The sequence below is a fragment of the Chiloscyllium plagiosum genome, chromosome 24 (assembly GCF_004010195.1).
Source record: "Chiloscyllium plagiosum isolate BGI_BamShark_2017 chromosome 24, ASM401019v2, whole genome shotgun sequence".
In the NCBI taxonomy this organism is placed as follows: domain Eukaryota; kingdom Metazoa; phylum Chordata; class Chondrichthyes; order Orectolobiformes; family Hemiscylliidae; genus Chiloscyllium; species Chiloscyllium plagiosum.
In genome coordinates, this window is record NC_057733.1 from 1,980,208 (window position 1) to 1,994,377 (window position 14,170).

The 14,170-nt window shown below is 42.3% G+C and overlaps 1 protein-coding gene across 1 annotated transcript in view; it reads left to right on the forward strand.

The window, feature by feature from the left end:
* LOC122562332 (unconventional myosin-XV-like) overlaps positions 1-14,170 on the forward strand; it is a 447,653-nt gene that overhangs the window by 372,683 nt on the left and 60,800 nt on the right. Inside the window, exons 51-54 of the mRNA XM_043715207.1 lie at positions 835-986; positions 7,318-7,381; positions 8,589-8,661; positions 9,197-9,273. Of these exons, the coding sequence (XP_043571142.1) occupies positions 835-986; positions 7,318-7,381; positions 8,589-8,661; positions 9,197-9,273 (366 nt within the window). The remainder of the gene's footprint in view (positions 1-834; positions 987-7,317; positions 7,382-8,588; positions 8,662-9,196; positions 9,274-14,170) is intronic.

Here is a 14,170-nt window from a genome sequence, read left to right on the forward strand (position 1 = left end):
CTGAGTGTGTGGCTACTAAGGATAGCTGGTCATGTCGTTTCGTGGCTAGTTGGTGTTCATGGATGCGGATCATTAGCTGTCTTCCTGTTTGTCCTATGTAGTGTTATGAACAGTCCTTGCATGGGATTTTGTACACTACTGGGTACAATACTGAGTTCGACTGGGACAACACTATTATAGGACAAGCCAAACAGAGAACAGCCAGGGAATTCCTAGAGGCATGGCACTCATCCACAGATTCAATCAATAAGCACATCGACCTGGACCCAATGTACCGACCACTGCAGCGGACAGCTGGAACTGACAACTGGAAGCGGCAGATTCAAACTACTATAAATGCCGGAGGAAACATCACAGAAGCGCTTCACAGGAGGCTCCCAAGCACTGAGGATGTCACCTAGACAGGGGACAAAACGTCTGCAACACAAATTCCCAGCTCGGCGAACAGAATCACAACAATGAGCACCCGAGCTACAAATCTTCTCACAAACTTTGATTGCATTTTATGTCCTCTCTTGGTTCTCATTTTTATTGCTTAACAGTGATTCATCCTGAAAAGTACATAGCTGGGAGAGGACATGATCAAGCTTAGCTACGGTATGACTTTTTATTTGTGGTTGGATAACCCACTCAGATTCAAAGTACATGAGAAATGGGCAGTTGGTTAAATTCTGCGAAGTGCTTATGAAATAACCTCAGATGGTCAGAAATGCTAGGTAATATAGACACAACAGTTGACTTTTTTATAGTACAATTGTTCGCACTGATTTGCACAGCATATCTACACCTGCCTTTTGCTGTACTAAGAGAATGTGTGATCTGCTTGTTATTTAGATTTCTGCACCCAGTGAAGTTTCAGAAAACACGATCATCTCCTCACATTCTGAATCCAACAATCCTTCTTCAAACATGCATTCTTCACCTGACTTTGTCCAGTATGTAATGACAGAATTTGCCATGAAGTACTTCAGAGACCCTGTGGCCATGTGAGTAACACGACTGGCAGTATTAAACAAGTGTCTTTAATGACATAACTGGAAGACACAAAAACAAAGTGCAACAATCATTAAACATTAAACAGACACATCAGAGATCGAGACCAAGAGGAAGTCAAAAGTTTAGGATGTTGCCAGTTTTACAGGTGGGGTATAAATAAATTGACAGTGTGAATGTGATTCTCATTTTCTTTTAGTGCATCTTTGTGCAAATATGTGCCAAGCAATACACATACTAAGGATAGTTTGTAGAGAGTGATTGTAGATACTAAAAGATAATGTTATTTAGACTATTATGGAGAAGAATTAATTTTGCATGTGTTGATAGAATGGGTGTATCATCCAATGCTGCATAAAGAGATGTCTGCTGGAAGACAGGAGAGTGAGGAAGTCAGAGTAAATAGGATGGGAATTAGGGTTTTTGTGACTAAGTGATAGTATCTCTACCTCTGGACCAGAAGGCTCAGGTTCAAGTCCCACCTACTCCAGAGGTGTGTAATAACATCTCGAATCACACTGGTTAGAAAATATCTATAGGTCAAGAATGTAAAACAGGAGGAGGCTATCCAGTCTATCAAGGCTTCCCCCCAATTCATCTAAAGATAAAGTCATCATAGTCCCAGAGCTTCATAAAACTGCTAATCTCATTAGAGAGAAATGACTCATGGTGGTTTAATCTGAGTGTCCCACACCTCAGATGAGGTAAGAGGTTTATAAATCAGGACCTTCATGGTGACTTTAACCAGTATGGAAATTGAATCCATGCTGTTAACATCACTCTGCATCACAAACCAACTATCCAGCCAATCACTCAATCAGATCATGACTGAGTATCTACCTCGATAACACTTACTTGCACGACTTATATCTCTTTACATCATTAGTTTGTAGAAAGCAATCAGTATCTTTTGAGTGCAGCGTTTCCACAGCCCTCGGGGTGATATCACATGCCCCCTTGTGATAGCCATTTCCATCTTGGGGAAAAAGTCTCTGGCTATCCACTTTATCTATGTCTCTCACCATCTTGTACACCTCTATCAAGTCACCTCTCATTCTTCTTCGCTCCAATGAGAAAAGCCCTAGCTCCCTCAACCTTTCTTCATAAGACATGTCCTCCAGTTCAAGTAGCATCTTGGTAAATCTCCTCTGCACCCTCTCTAAAGCTGCAACATCCTTTCTAAGGTGACTAGAACGGAACACAATATTCCAAGTACGGTCTAACCAGGGCTTTATAGAGCTGTAGCATAACCTCATGGTTCTTAAACTCAATGCCCTTGCTCAGGAAAGCCAACACATCATACGCCTTCTTACCAACCCTATCAACTTGAGTTGTAAATTTGAGGGATCTATGGATATGAATCCCAAGATCTCTCTGTTCCACCACAAGAATCCTGCCTTTAACCCTCCAATCTGCATTGAAATTTGACCTTCCAAAGTGAATCACTTCACAGTTTTCCAGGTTGAACTCCATCTGCCACTTCTCAGCCCAGCTCCATACACTGTCAATATCCCACTGCAACCTATAACAGCCCTCACACTATCCACAACTCCATCAACTATTGTGTAATCAACAAACTTACGAACATATCCTTCCACTTCCTCATCCAAGACATTAATAAAAATCACAAAGAACAGATCGCTGTGGAACACCGAACTTCAAGCTGCATACTTTCCATCTACTACCACCCTCTGTCTTCTATGGGCAAGCCAATTCTATACCCAGACAGCCAGATTTCCCTGTATCCCATGGCTCCCTACTTTGTGAATGAGCCTACCATGGGCAACCACATCAAACGGCTTGCTAAAATCCATATACACCACATCCACTGCTCTACCTTCATCGATGTGTTTTGTCACATCCTCAAAGAATTCAATAAGGCATGTGAGGCATGACCTGCCCCTCTCAATGCCATGTTGATTATCTCTAATCAAACTATGCTTTTCTAAATAATCATAAATCCTGTCTCTCAGAACCCTCTGCAGTAATTTGCCCACCATTGACATAAGACTGACTAGTCTGTAATTCTCAGGGTTATCCCTATTCCTTTTCTTGAACAAGTGAATAACATTTGTCACCCTCCAATCATCTGGTAGTACTCCAGTGGACAGTGAGGATACAAAGATCATTACCAAAGGCTCAGCAATTTCTTTCCTCACTTCCCATAGTAACCTTGGGTATATCCCGTCTAAGGAGAAAATCAAAAAGTGTGGTGCTGGAAAAGCACAGCCAGTCACGCAACATCTGAGGAGCAGGAGGATCGACGTTTCAAGCATGTGTTTTTCATTAGGAAATGTCCCTTCTGACCCAGAAACTATCCTCCTGGTTTTTCAAAGTTTCCAGCACATCCTGCTTCTTAACATCTACCTGTTTGAGCATATCAGCCAATTTCACGCTGTCCTCACAAATGATCACGTCCCTCTCACTAGAGAATACTGAAGCAAAGTATTCATTAAGGATCTCACCTACCTCCTCCAAATCCCTGCACAAGTTCCCTCCACTATCCCTGTTCGGCCTTATCTTCACTCTGGCCATCCTCCAGTTCCTCAATTCAGTGTAGAATGTCTTGGGGTTTTCCTGAATCCTACCCGCCAAGGTTTTTTCATGCCCCTTCTAGCTTTCCTAAGTCCATTCTTCAGTTCCTTGTAACCTTCTAGAGCCCTTGCTTCCCCAAGCATCCTTCTTCCTTTTGACTAGAAGTTCCACACCTTATTGTCATCCAAGGTTTCTTGACCCTACCATCCTTCCTTGCCTCAGTGGGACAAACCTATCTAGCATTCGCAGCAAGTGCTCCTTAAACAACCTCCACATTTCTGTCGCCCATTTCACTGAGAATATGTGCTTCCAATTTATGCTCCACAATTCCTGCCTAATAGCATTGTAATTCCCCCACCCCAAATTAAATACTTTCCCATGCCATCTGCTCCTATCCTTCACCATGACCAAAGTAAAGGTCAGGGAGTTGTGATCATTATCACCGAAATGCTTTCCAGCTGTGAGATCTGACACCTGACCTGGTTAATTGCAAAGCACCAAATCCAATATGGCTTCCCCTCTAATTGGCATATATACATATTGAGTCAGGAATCATTCCTGGACCCACCAAACAAAATTCGCTCCATCTAAACTATTTGCACTGAGGAGGTTCCAATCAATATTAGCAAAGTTGAAATCAGCCATGACAACAACCCTGTTACTTCTGCACCTTTCCAAAATCTGCCTTCCAATCTGCTCCTCCATGTCTCTGTTGCTATTGGGGTGTCTATAGAAAACTCCCAATAAAGTGACTGCTCCTTCCCTATTTCTGACTTCCACCCATAATGACTGAGTAGACCACCCCTCCTCGACAATACTCCCTTTTCGCACCTGTTATACTGTCCCTGATTAGCAATGCCATTCCCCCACCTCTTTTACCTCTCTCCCTATTCCTCTGAAACATCCAAACATGTGACAATCATTTCTGCCCCTGATATCCAAGTTTCTGTAATGGCCACAACATCATAGTTCCAAGTACTGATCCATGCTCTAAGTTCATACCCTTATTCCTGACCACTTCTTGTGTTAAAATAGACACATTTCAACCCATCACACTGACTTCAATTTTGCCCCATCAACTGTCTATCCTTCCTCACAGACTCTCTGCATACTGTATCTGCCTGGTCACCAGCTACTCCATCCTCTGATCCCTAGCTCCTGTTCCCATCCCCTAGCCAAACTAGTTTAAACTCTCCCGATGTTTAGTACTTCTCAATTAGATCACATCTTATTCTTCAGTGCTCTAGAGAATGCAGGTCCAGTTTCCTCAATCTTTCCTTCAACATGATGTGGAGGTGCTGGTGTTGGACTGGAGTGGACAAAGTTAAAAATCACACATCATCAGGCTATAGTTCAACAGGTTTATTTGGAAGTATAAGCTTTTGGAGCGCTGCTCCTTTGTCAGGTAGCTAGTGGGGCAGGGTCATAGGACACACAAGATCAAAGTATCATGCAACTGATGCGAAGTATTGAACAAACCTAGACTGCTGTTAAGTCTTTAATACTTGGAATACGGATGCAGGTTTCGTTTGATTGACCGGATCTTCGGTTCATGTCACACTACAGGTCACCCCAGTACACTGTACACTCTCTCAACACACAAGCACACATATATAAACACTTGTACACACAATCACACTCACACAGACCCTCTCTCATACACATGCTCTGTCTGAAATGCACATACGAACTCTCATGCACACACCCTCTCACAGGCATATACTCTGTCACACTCGCACACACATTCTATCAAGCATGCATACTCACACACGCACTCACACTTTCTCTCTCTCTGTCACACACATACACTCATATAAGTCTGTGGAATGAATTATAGACTCTATGACTATTACATATTAATCAATTAGAATTCCTACAGTGTGGAAACAGGTAATTGGGCCCAACAAGTCCACACCAATCCTCTGAAGAGCAACCCATCCAGACCCACTCCCTCAACCTAGTACTCTACATTTATCCCTGACTAATACACCTAAGCCACACATCCCTGAACACTATAGGCAATTTAGTGTGGCCAATTTACCCAACCAGCACATCTTTGGATTGTGGGAGGAAACTGGAACAACCAGAGGAAACCCATGCAAACACAAGGAGAATGTTCAAACTCCACACAGACAGTCACCCAAGGCTGGAATCGAACCCGGGTCCCTAGCGCTGTGAGGCAGCAGTGCTAACCACTGAGCCACAGTGCTAACCCTTTTTGCATTTAGAGATTTGTATTTGCAGATGCATTCTATTTCATTCAGAAAGTACACAATCTGTCCTATTTTGGAAATAGGACCAGTCAACTCAAGGTTGGGATACAGACAGATTCCAACATCTTTAATGCATTTTCTGAGCTGACATGTCAACTTATTTTTTATAAACCTTAAGTTATTTTGGGACTGTGACTTGAAAGAAATTCTGGGATTTACATATTAATCAATTGAAACCTGCATCTCTATTCTAAGTGATTGAAGACTTAACAGCAATCTAGGTTTGCTCAATACTTTGCATCAGTTGTATGACACTTCAACCTTTTACTATAAATTTTCTGTCCTATGATCCTGCCCCACTAGCTACCTGACAAAGGAGCAGCACTCCGAAAACTTGTACTTTCAAGTAAACCTGTTGGACTATAACCTGGTGTTGTGTGAATTTTAACTTTTTCCTTAGACAATCCTGCCATCCGAGGGATCAGTCCAGTGAACTGCCATTGCACTCTCTCCATGGCAAGTAAGTGTTCTTTATATAGATAGACAAAAAATGTGTCCTGGTCATAATCACCTGCATATCACAGAGTATGAATGCATGAGGAGACTCCAGCTCAGTAAAGAAGCTATCATTGGTCAACGCAATCTGTTCTGATCTAATCCACAGTTGACCATTGTGAAATATGAACAGTGGCAGGGAAAATCACCCTGGTTCTCTCGATCAGCACTAAAGGATCTTTCCAGGCACTCAGAAGGAATACCTCTAATGTTAGCATTTGCTAGCTGGCTGTGAACTGGCTATAGAGGCTTCATATTGTCTTGGGGCATTTTCTGACATTGCTTCAGATATGCATCAACACCAACATAAGTAACAGCCTTTTCTTCCTCTGTTATCAAATCCATGCCACTGTCAAAACTTCATTAATTAATCTTTATGGATAGTTATTAGATAAGGTCTCTGAAAATGGTTTCTGTTCTCCAGTTTGTTGAAGTGGGCATCTCTCCTGCTTTAGCTCTTTCCGTAGCCTAACCTTGTACAAATTCATTAGCAGCAGTAGAAGTGTGCTTGTTGTGGGATTTCAGCAGACCTCATCAGTAAGTATTCACAAGTGTGCAGAAAATTGCTCTGCCACAGCATAGGGAGCATATGATTGAACAATATGATGGACTCCACTACCCCTCCAAAACCTCTACACCCCTGCCCACCAACTTCCCAACTCTTTTATCTCTGTCCTACCATAATACTCCACTATCCAACATGTGTTGCAAGGTAATCAATATCTGATGTATACTATGACATGAGTACCATGAAAGATTACTGCTTGAGGTCCAAATCTCATGCCACATACAGGACCATTCCCTGGTCTTCAGCTTAGCACTATCTACCAAAATTGCCTCTTCTGAACTCCATGCTGTTCTACATGCCCACCATGTACAATGAAATAAACATTGGCATCTCAGATAGCTAAGGTCAAAATCAGAGTTTCGATCTGTTAATGCAGATGTCAGGTTGGCTGTTTAACGATGAACAGTGCTGTGTGCGAGTCAGTGAGAATGCTGTGATTTGCTTCAATTCTAGGCTTGGCTGGAAGGGCGTGAATGCAGAAGAAAAAAATCCTAATTACCTGATTCAGCACACCAAGGTAAGAGAAGATAACAGTTAGGAGGTGAGAAATGTGAAATGCCTGCACAGTAATTGGAAAGCAATAATTAACTTCAGTAAACGTATGAATGTATAGCCATGAAAATGAATTCAAAGAGAGAAATTTATTCAGAGACAAGAGCCCTGGACCAATCCCAGAGTTCTGAGAGAAACCAGGGAAGAGATTTACAGAGTAGTGGCTAAAGGCATGAAAAACATTAAATTGAGCAACCAACTTAGAATCCCTACAATGCAGAAACAAACCATTTTATCCATCAAGTTCACACCAACCTTCCAAAGAGCATCCTACCCTGTTCCTATGACTCTGCATTTCCGATGGCTAATCCATCTAGGATCCAGGGATCCTGCATATCCCTGGATACTATGGGCAATTTAGTATGGACAAATCAGCTGCACATTTTTGAACCATGGAAGGAAACTAGAGTAGCTAGAGGGGTTATCTTTGGAAGAATGTGCAAACTCCACACAGGTGATTGTCCAAAGCTGGATTGGACCCTGGTGCTATGAAGTAGCAGTGCTAACCACTGAGCCACTGTGCCATTCATAGCTTGATATTTATGTTTTACAAAAGACAAAAACCTAACACAGGCAACTAATGGTGTGCGAGCTTAAAGATTATATGTTTTAAAAAATAAAGTAACTCTTCAAAGGGGAAATTGTTAAAGGTATCTGAACAGCAAAAATTTAAGAAACAGCACCAAAGACACAATGGATATCCTGCCTAACTTATGTCCTTGCTTTCTTTTGAGAATGTTACCAATACATTGGGTCATGGCGCTGCCCATGATCTAGTGTATCTGGACTTTCAGAAAGTTTTTGCCAAAGTTAAAATGACAGATTTTTAAATTAAACTGAGAAGATTTGTAGCATTACTTAAATCATTAGTGGAAATGTTAAAAATACATTTATCACTGCATTAAAACAGGAGAAAACATTTTATCCAAACTTGTAGGAATCCAGTATACATCTTTGAAATGGATTAGTTGAAAAATACGAAATAGCGAAAGATTTCGAAAGAAAGACTTAGATTAGTTACGCATTGAGACAAAAAAATGATAATTAAATAAAACATTCCACATTGGTGAAATGTGCATTATAAGAATGCAGTAAATGAACTGAATTAATACAAGGAACTGGAAATGGTTTGAGAGCTTTGTGAATCATTCAAAATACAATTCCTATTGCAGATTCCCATTCAGGAGTCACTTATTAACATACCTGAGAAAAACCTAAGTAAGCTTGCTGCAAAGAATTTCATGGGTGAGTTTTACAGACAACTGTGGCATTGTTCTATCTGTTTTGTACCACTTCTAGGGATTTAGTGATATCTGTATTTGCATTATTATTGGTATAGTTTGGTATTAACAACAAGTTTAGGGATTAATAAGGGAATTTGCAGTTCATGATAAAAGTTTGGCATTAATAAAAACTAGTGTTTAGGATTGCAGTAGACTGGTTGAGAATTCATCACAATAAGGATTGAGAGGAAAAAAATGTGCTGGAGAAACTCAGCAGGTCTGGCAGAATCTGTGGAGAGAGAGAAATTATTTTGAGGATAATAGCAATCAGGTTTAGAAATAATGACAGTCTGAGTGTTAATGATGTCCGAATTGTCAAATAATTAACTTCATTTTATTGCTGCTTTTACAAAGCAGACATGAGTTTCTCTTTCACAATGTAAGCAAAATACGAAGAGTAATTCTTTGGAGAACGTCATTGTATAAAAGCTTTGAGAGGTCTCCAAACTTTACACACCAAGTGGCATTTTCTCTCTTTAATTCCTATTTTTCTGCAGCTCTATTGAGGTTCATGGGAGACCAGCCGCCTCAGAAGCATCAGTCTGACAGAGATCTTTTACAGAGCATCCTGAAGGTAAAAGTTTTTCACAACATTACCTTTTTAAGAAATTTCCAATTTGGGAATGTTTGAGTGGCCAGAATTGCAGCAGCAGGAGGAGCTAGGTAGCTGTAAGCTATGACAGTTTTTTAAACAAGAATGGAAGTTTTAAAATTGAGGTCAAATGACTGATCTTCAAGTACAAGATTTGAGTGAGGGCTCACAAAATAAAGGGTTCTTGTGGTGAAGCAATTATTGGGCCTGAAGTCTGGGTTCACGTCTTACCTGCCCAGAGGTGTGTCACAACTTGGTAACTTCTGGTTGCTTTAGTACTACATAAGGTTAGCGACACAGAGATGATTGGTGAATGGAGCTTTGTCTCAGTTAGGTTACAGCCAGCAGCACTTCTGTTTAGGGAGAGTATTGAGAACATAAGGACTCAGAACAGAAGTAAGCAATTCAGTCCCTTGACCCTGTTCAGCTATTCAATACAATCGTGGCTGATCTCATTTTGACTTCAACTCCACTTTCCTGCCAAATGTCAACCCATTACTTCAACCCATTACTAATTAAAAGTGATCTATCTGCTCCTTAAATGTACTCAATGTCCCAGCACATTCTGGGTTAATGCATTCCACAGATTCATGACCCTTTGAGATAAGTACTTTCTCCTGATCTCTTGTTTTAAATCTGCTACCTCTTTTCCTAAAGTAATGAGCTATCATTCTAGATTACCCCTACATGAGGAAACATCCTCTCTATGTTGGCTTTGCCAATCCCCTTTAGTATCTTGTAAACCTCAATTAGATAACCTATCATTCTTCTAAATGTTTTTGACAAGGTTAAATTAGATTACTTACAGTGTGGAAACAGGCCCTTCGGCCCAACAAGTTCACACCGACCCTCCGAAGAGCAATCCACCCAGACCCATTCCCCTATATTTACCCCTTCACCTGACACTACGGGCAATTTATCATGGCCAATTCACCTAACCTGCACATCTTTGGACTGTGGGAGGAAACCGGTGCACCCGGAGGAAACGGAGACACGGAGAGAATGTGCAAACTCCACACAGACAGTTGCTTGAGGCGGGAAATGAACCCAGGTCTCTGGTGCTGTGAGGCAGCAGAGAGTATGCGCCCAGACTGCTCAACCTCTCTTCATAAGACAATCCAATGACTGTCCTCTGAACTACTTCCAATCTAACTATATTTCTCCTCAAACAAAGGGACCAAAATTGTAAACAGTACTCAGGTTGCAGTCTCATGTAGCCTTTTATAGTTGCAGCAATACTTCGTTACTTTTGTACTCGAATTCTTTATCAATAAATGCTAAAATTCCATTTGCCTTATTAGATATGTCTGTCTTATTACCTGATATACCAACATACTTGTTTCTTGACTCATCCATGAGAACACCAAGATCACTCTGCACTGAAGCACTCCGATGTTTTTCTCACTTAGATAATAAGTTGCCTTTCTATTCACCTAACCAAACTGGATAACCTCACAATTATCCATGTTACACTCCATCTGCTAAATTTTGGCCCATCTATCTAACCAAATTGGATTGAAGGGTCTATTTCCGTGCTGTATAAGAACAAAGAACAAAGAAAATTATAGCACAGGAACAGGCCCTTCGGCCTTCCAAGCCTGCGCTGATCCAGATCCTCTATCTAAACCTGTCGCCTGTTTTCTAAAGGTTTGTATCCCTTTGCTCCCTGCCTATTCACGTATCCCGCCTCAGGCGACTGACTGTGTGGAGTTTGCACGTTCTCCCCGTGTCTGCGTGGGTTTCCTCCGGGTGCTGTCGCCTGTTTTCTAAAGGTTTGTATCCCTTTGCTCCCTGCCTATTCACGTATCTGTCTAGATAATGATGCTATCATGCCCGCCTCTACACCTCCAATGGCAATGCGTTCCAGGTACCCACCACCCTCTGCGTAAAGAACATTGTATGCATATCTCCCTTAAACTTTTCCCCTCTCACTTTGAACTCATGACCCTGAGTAATTGAGTCCCCTGGTCAGGAAAAAGCTTCTTGCTATCCACCCTGTCCATACCTCTCATGGTTTTGTAGACCTCAATCAGGTCCCTCCTCAACCTCCGTCTTTACAATGAAAATAATCCTAATCTAGTCAGCCTTTCTTCATAGTTAGCGCCCTCCATACCAGGTAATATCCTAGTGAACCTCCTCTGCACTCTCTCCAAAGCATCCATATCCTTTTGATAATGTGGCGACCAGAACTGTACGCAGTATTCCAAATGTGGCCAAACCAAAGTCTTCTACAACTGTAACATGACCTGTCAATTCTTGTACTCAATACCCGGTCCAATGAAGGAAAGCATGCCGTATGCCTCCTTGACCATGCTACTGACCTACGTTGCCACCTTCAGGGAACAATGAACCTGAACACCCAGATCTCTCTGTACATCAATTTTCCCCAGGACTTTTCCATTTACTGTATAGTTCACTCTTGAATTGGATCTTCCAAAATGCATCACCTCGCATTTGCCCGGATTGAACTCCATCTGTCATTTCTCTGCCCAACTCTCCAATCTATCTATACTCTGCTGCATTCTCTGACAATCCCCTTCACTATCTGCTACTCCACCAATCTTAGTATCATCTGCAAACTTGCTAACCAGGCAATCTGCACCTTCCTCCAAATCATTTATGTATATCACAAACAACAGTGGTCCCAGCACGGATCCCTGTGGAACACCACTGGTTACAGGTCTCCATTTTGAGAAACTCCCTTACACTACTACTCTCTGTCACCTGTTGTCCAGTCAGTTCTCTATCCATCTAGCTAGAACACCCTGGACTCCATGCAACCTTTCCTTCTCCATCAGCCTACCATGGGAACCTTATCAGACGCCTTGCTAAAGTCCATGTTTATGACATCTACATCCCTTCCCTCATCCATCAATTTTGTAACCTCCTCAAAGAATTCTATTAGCTTTGTAAGACATTACCTTCCTTGTACAAAACCATGTTGCCAATCACTGATAAGCCCATTTTCTTCCAAATGGAAATATATCCTATGCCTCATACCAAAATACTAGTTTCTTGACTCATCCATGAGAACACCAAGATCCCTATGCACTGAAGCACTCCGGCAGCTTCCCTACCACTGACGTCAGGCTCAGAGGTCTGTAATTACCTGGATTATCCCTGCTACCCTTCTTAAAGAAGGGGATAACATTAGCAATTATCCAGTCCTCCAGGACCTCACCTGTGTTCAAGGCTGCTGGAAAGATATCTGTTATCTATTTCCTCTTACGCTTCCCTCAGTAACCTAGGATAGATCTCATCAGGACCTGGGGACTTGTCTATCTTTATGCCTTTTAGAATACTCAGCACTTCCTCTCTCCTTATGCCGACTTGACCTAGTGTAATCAAAGATCTATCCCTAACCTCAACATCTGCCATGTCCCTCTCCTTGGTGAATACCGATGCAAAGTACTCGTGAAGAATCTCACCCATTTTCTCTGATTCCATGCATAACTTTACTCCTTTGTCCTTGAGTGGGCCTTTCTCTAGTTACCCACTTGCTCCTTATATATGAATAAAAGGCTTTGGGATTTGCCTTAACCTTGTTTGCTAACGATACCTCATGACCCCTTTTAGCCCTCGTAATTCCTTGATTCAGATTGGCCCTACATTCCTGATATTCTTCCAAAGCTTTGTCTGTCTTCAGTCGCCTAGATTTTATGTACGCATCTTTTTTCCTTAGCTAGTCTCACAATTTCACCTATCATCCATGGTTCCCTAATCTTGCCATTTCTATCCCTCATTTTCACAGGAACATATCTCACCTGAACTCTCAGCAACATCTCTTTGAAAGCCTCCCACATATCAAATGTGGATTTACCTTCAAACAGCTGCTACCAATTTGCAATCCCCAGCTCCTGCCTAATTTTGCTATAGTTGGCCTTCCCCCAATTTAGCACTCTTCCTTTAGGACCACACTCATCTTTGTCCATGAGTATTCTAAAACTTATGGAATTGTGATCACTATTCCCAAAGTAATCCCCTATTGAAACTTAACCACCTGACAGGGCTCATTTCCCAGGTCCAGTATGGCCCCCTCCTGAGTTGGACTATTTACATACTGCTCTAGAAAACGCTCCTGGATGCTCCTTACAAGTTCTGTTCCATCCAGACCTCTAACACTGAGTGAATCCCAGTCAATGTTGGGAAAATTAGAATCTCCTATCACCACCGCCCTGTTGCTCCATCATCTTTCCATAATCTGTTTACATATTTGTACCTCTATCTCACGTTCACTGTTGGGAGGCCAAGGTCTCAGTAATAGCAATAACATGATACTCCCAGGTACTAATCCAAGCCCTCAGTTCATCTGCTTTACCTATTATACTTCTTGGAGAAAGTGAGGTCTGCAGATGCTGGAGATCAAAGTTGAAACTTTATTGCTGGAACAGCACAGCAGGTCAGGCAAAATCCAGGGAACAGGAGATTCGACGTTTCGGGCACAGGCCCTTCTTCAGGAATGAGCAGAGAGTGTTCAGCAGGAGAAGATAAAAGGTAGGGAGGAGGGACTTGGAGGAGGGGCGTTGGAAATGTGATAGGTGGAAAGAGGTCAAGGTGAGGGTGATAGGTCGGAGTAGGGTGGAGGCGGAGAGGACAAGAAGAAGACTGCAGGACAGGAAGGCGGTGCCGGGCCGGAAGGATCCAGCTGAGACAAGGGGGGGGGAGGGGGATGAAGAAACTGGTGAAGTCCAAGTTCATCCCCTGCGGTTGGAGGGCTCCCAGTCGGAAGATAAGACGCTCCTCCTCCGACCGTCGGGTTGTTGTGGTTTGGCGGTGGATGAGTCCAATGACCTGCATATCCTCGGTGGAGTGGGAGGGGGAGTTGAAATGCTGTGCTACAGGGTGGTTGGGTTGGTACGTCCGGGTGGCCCAGAGGTGC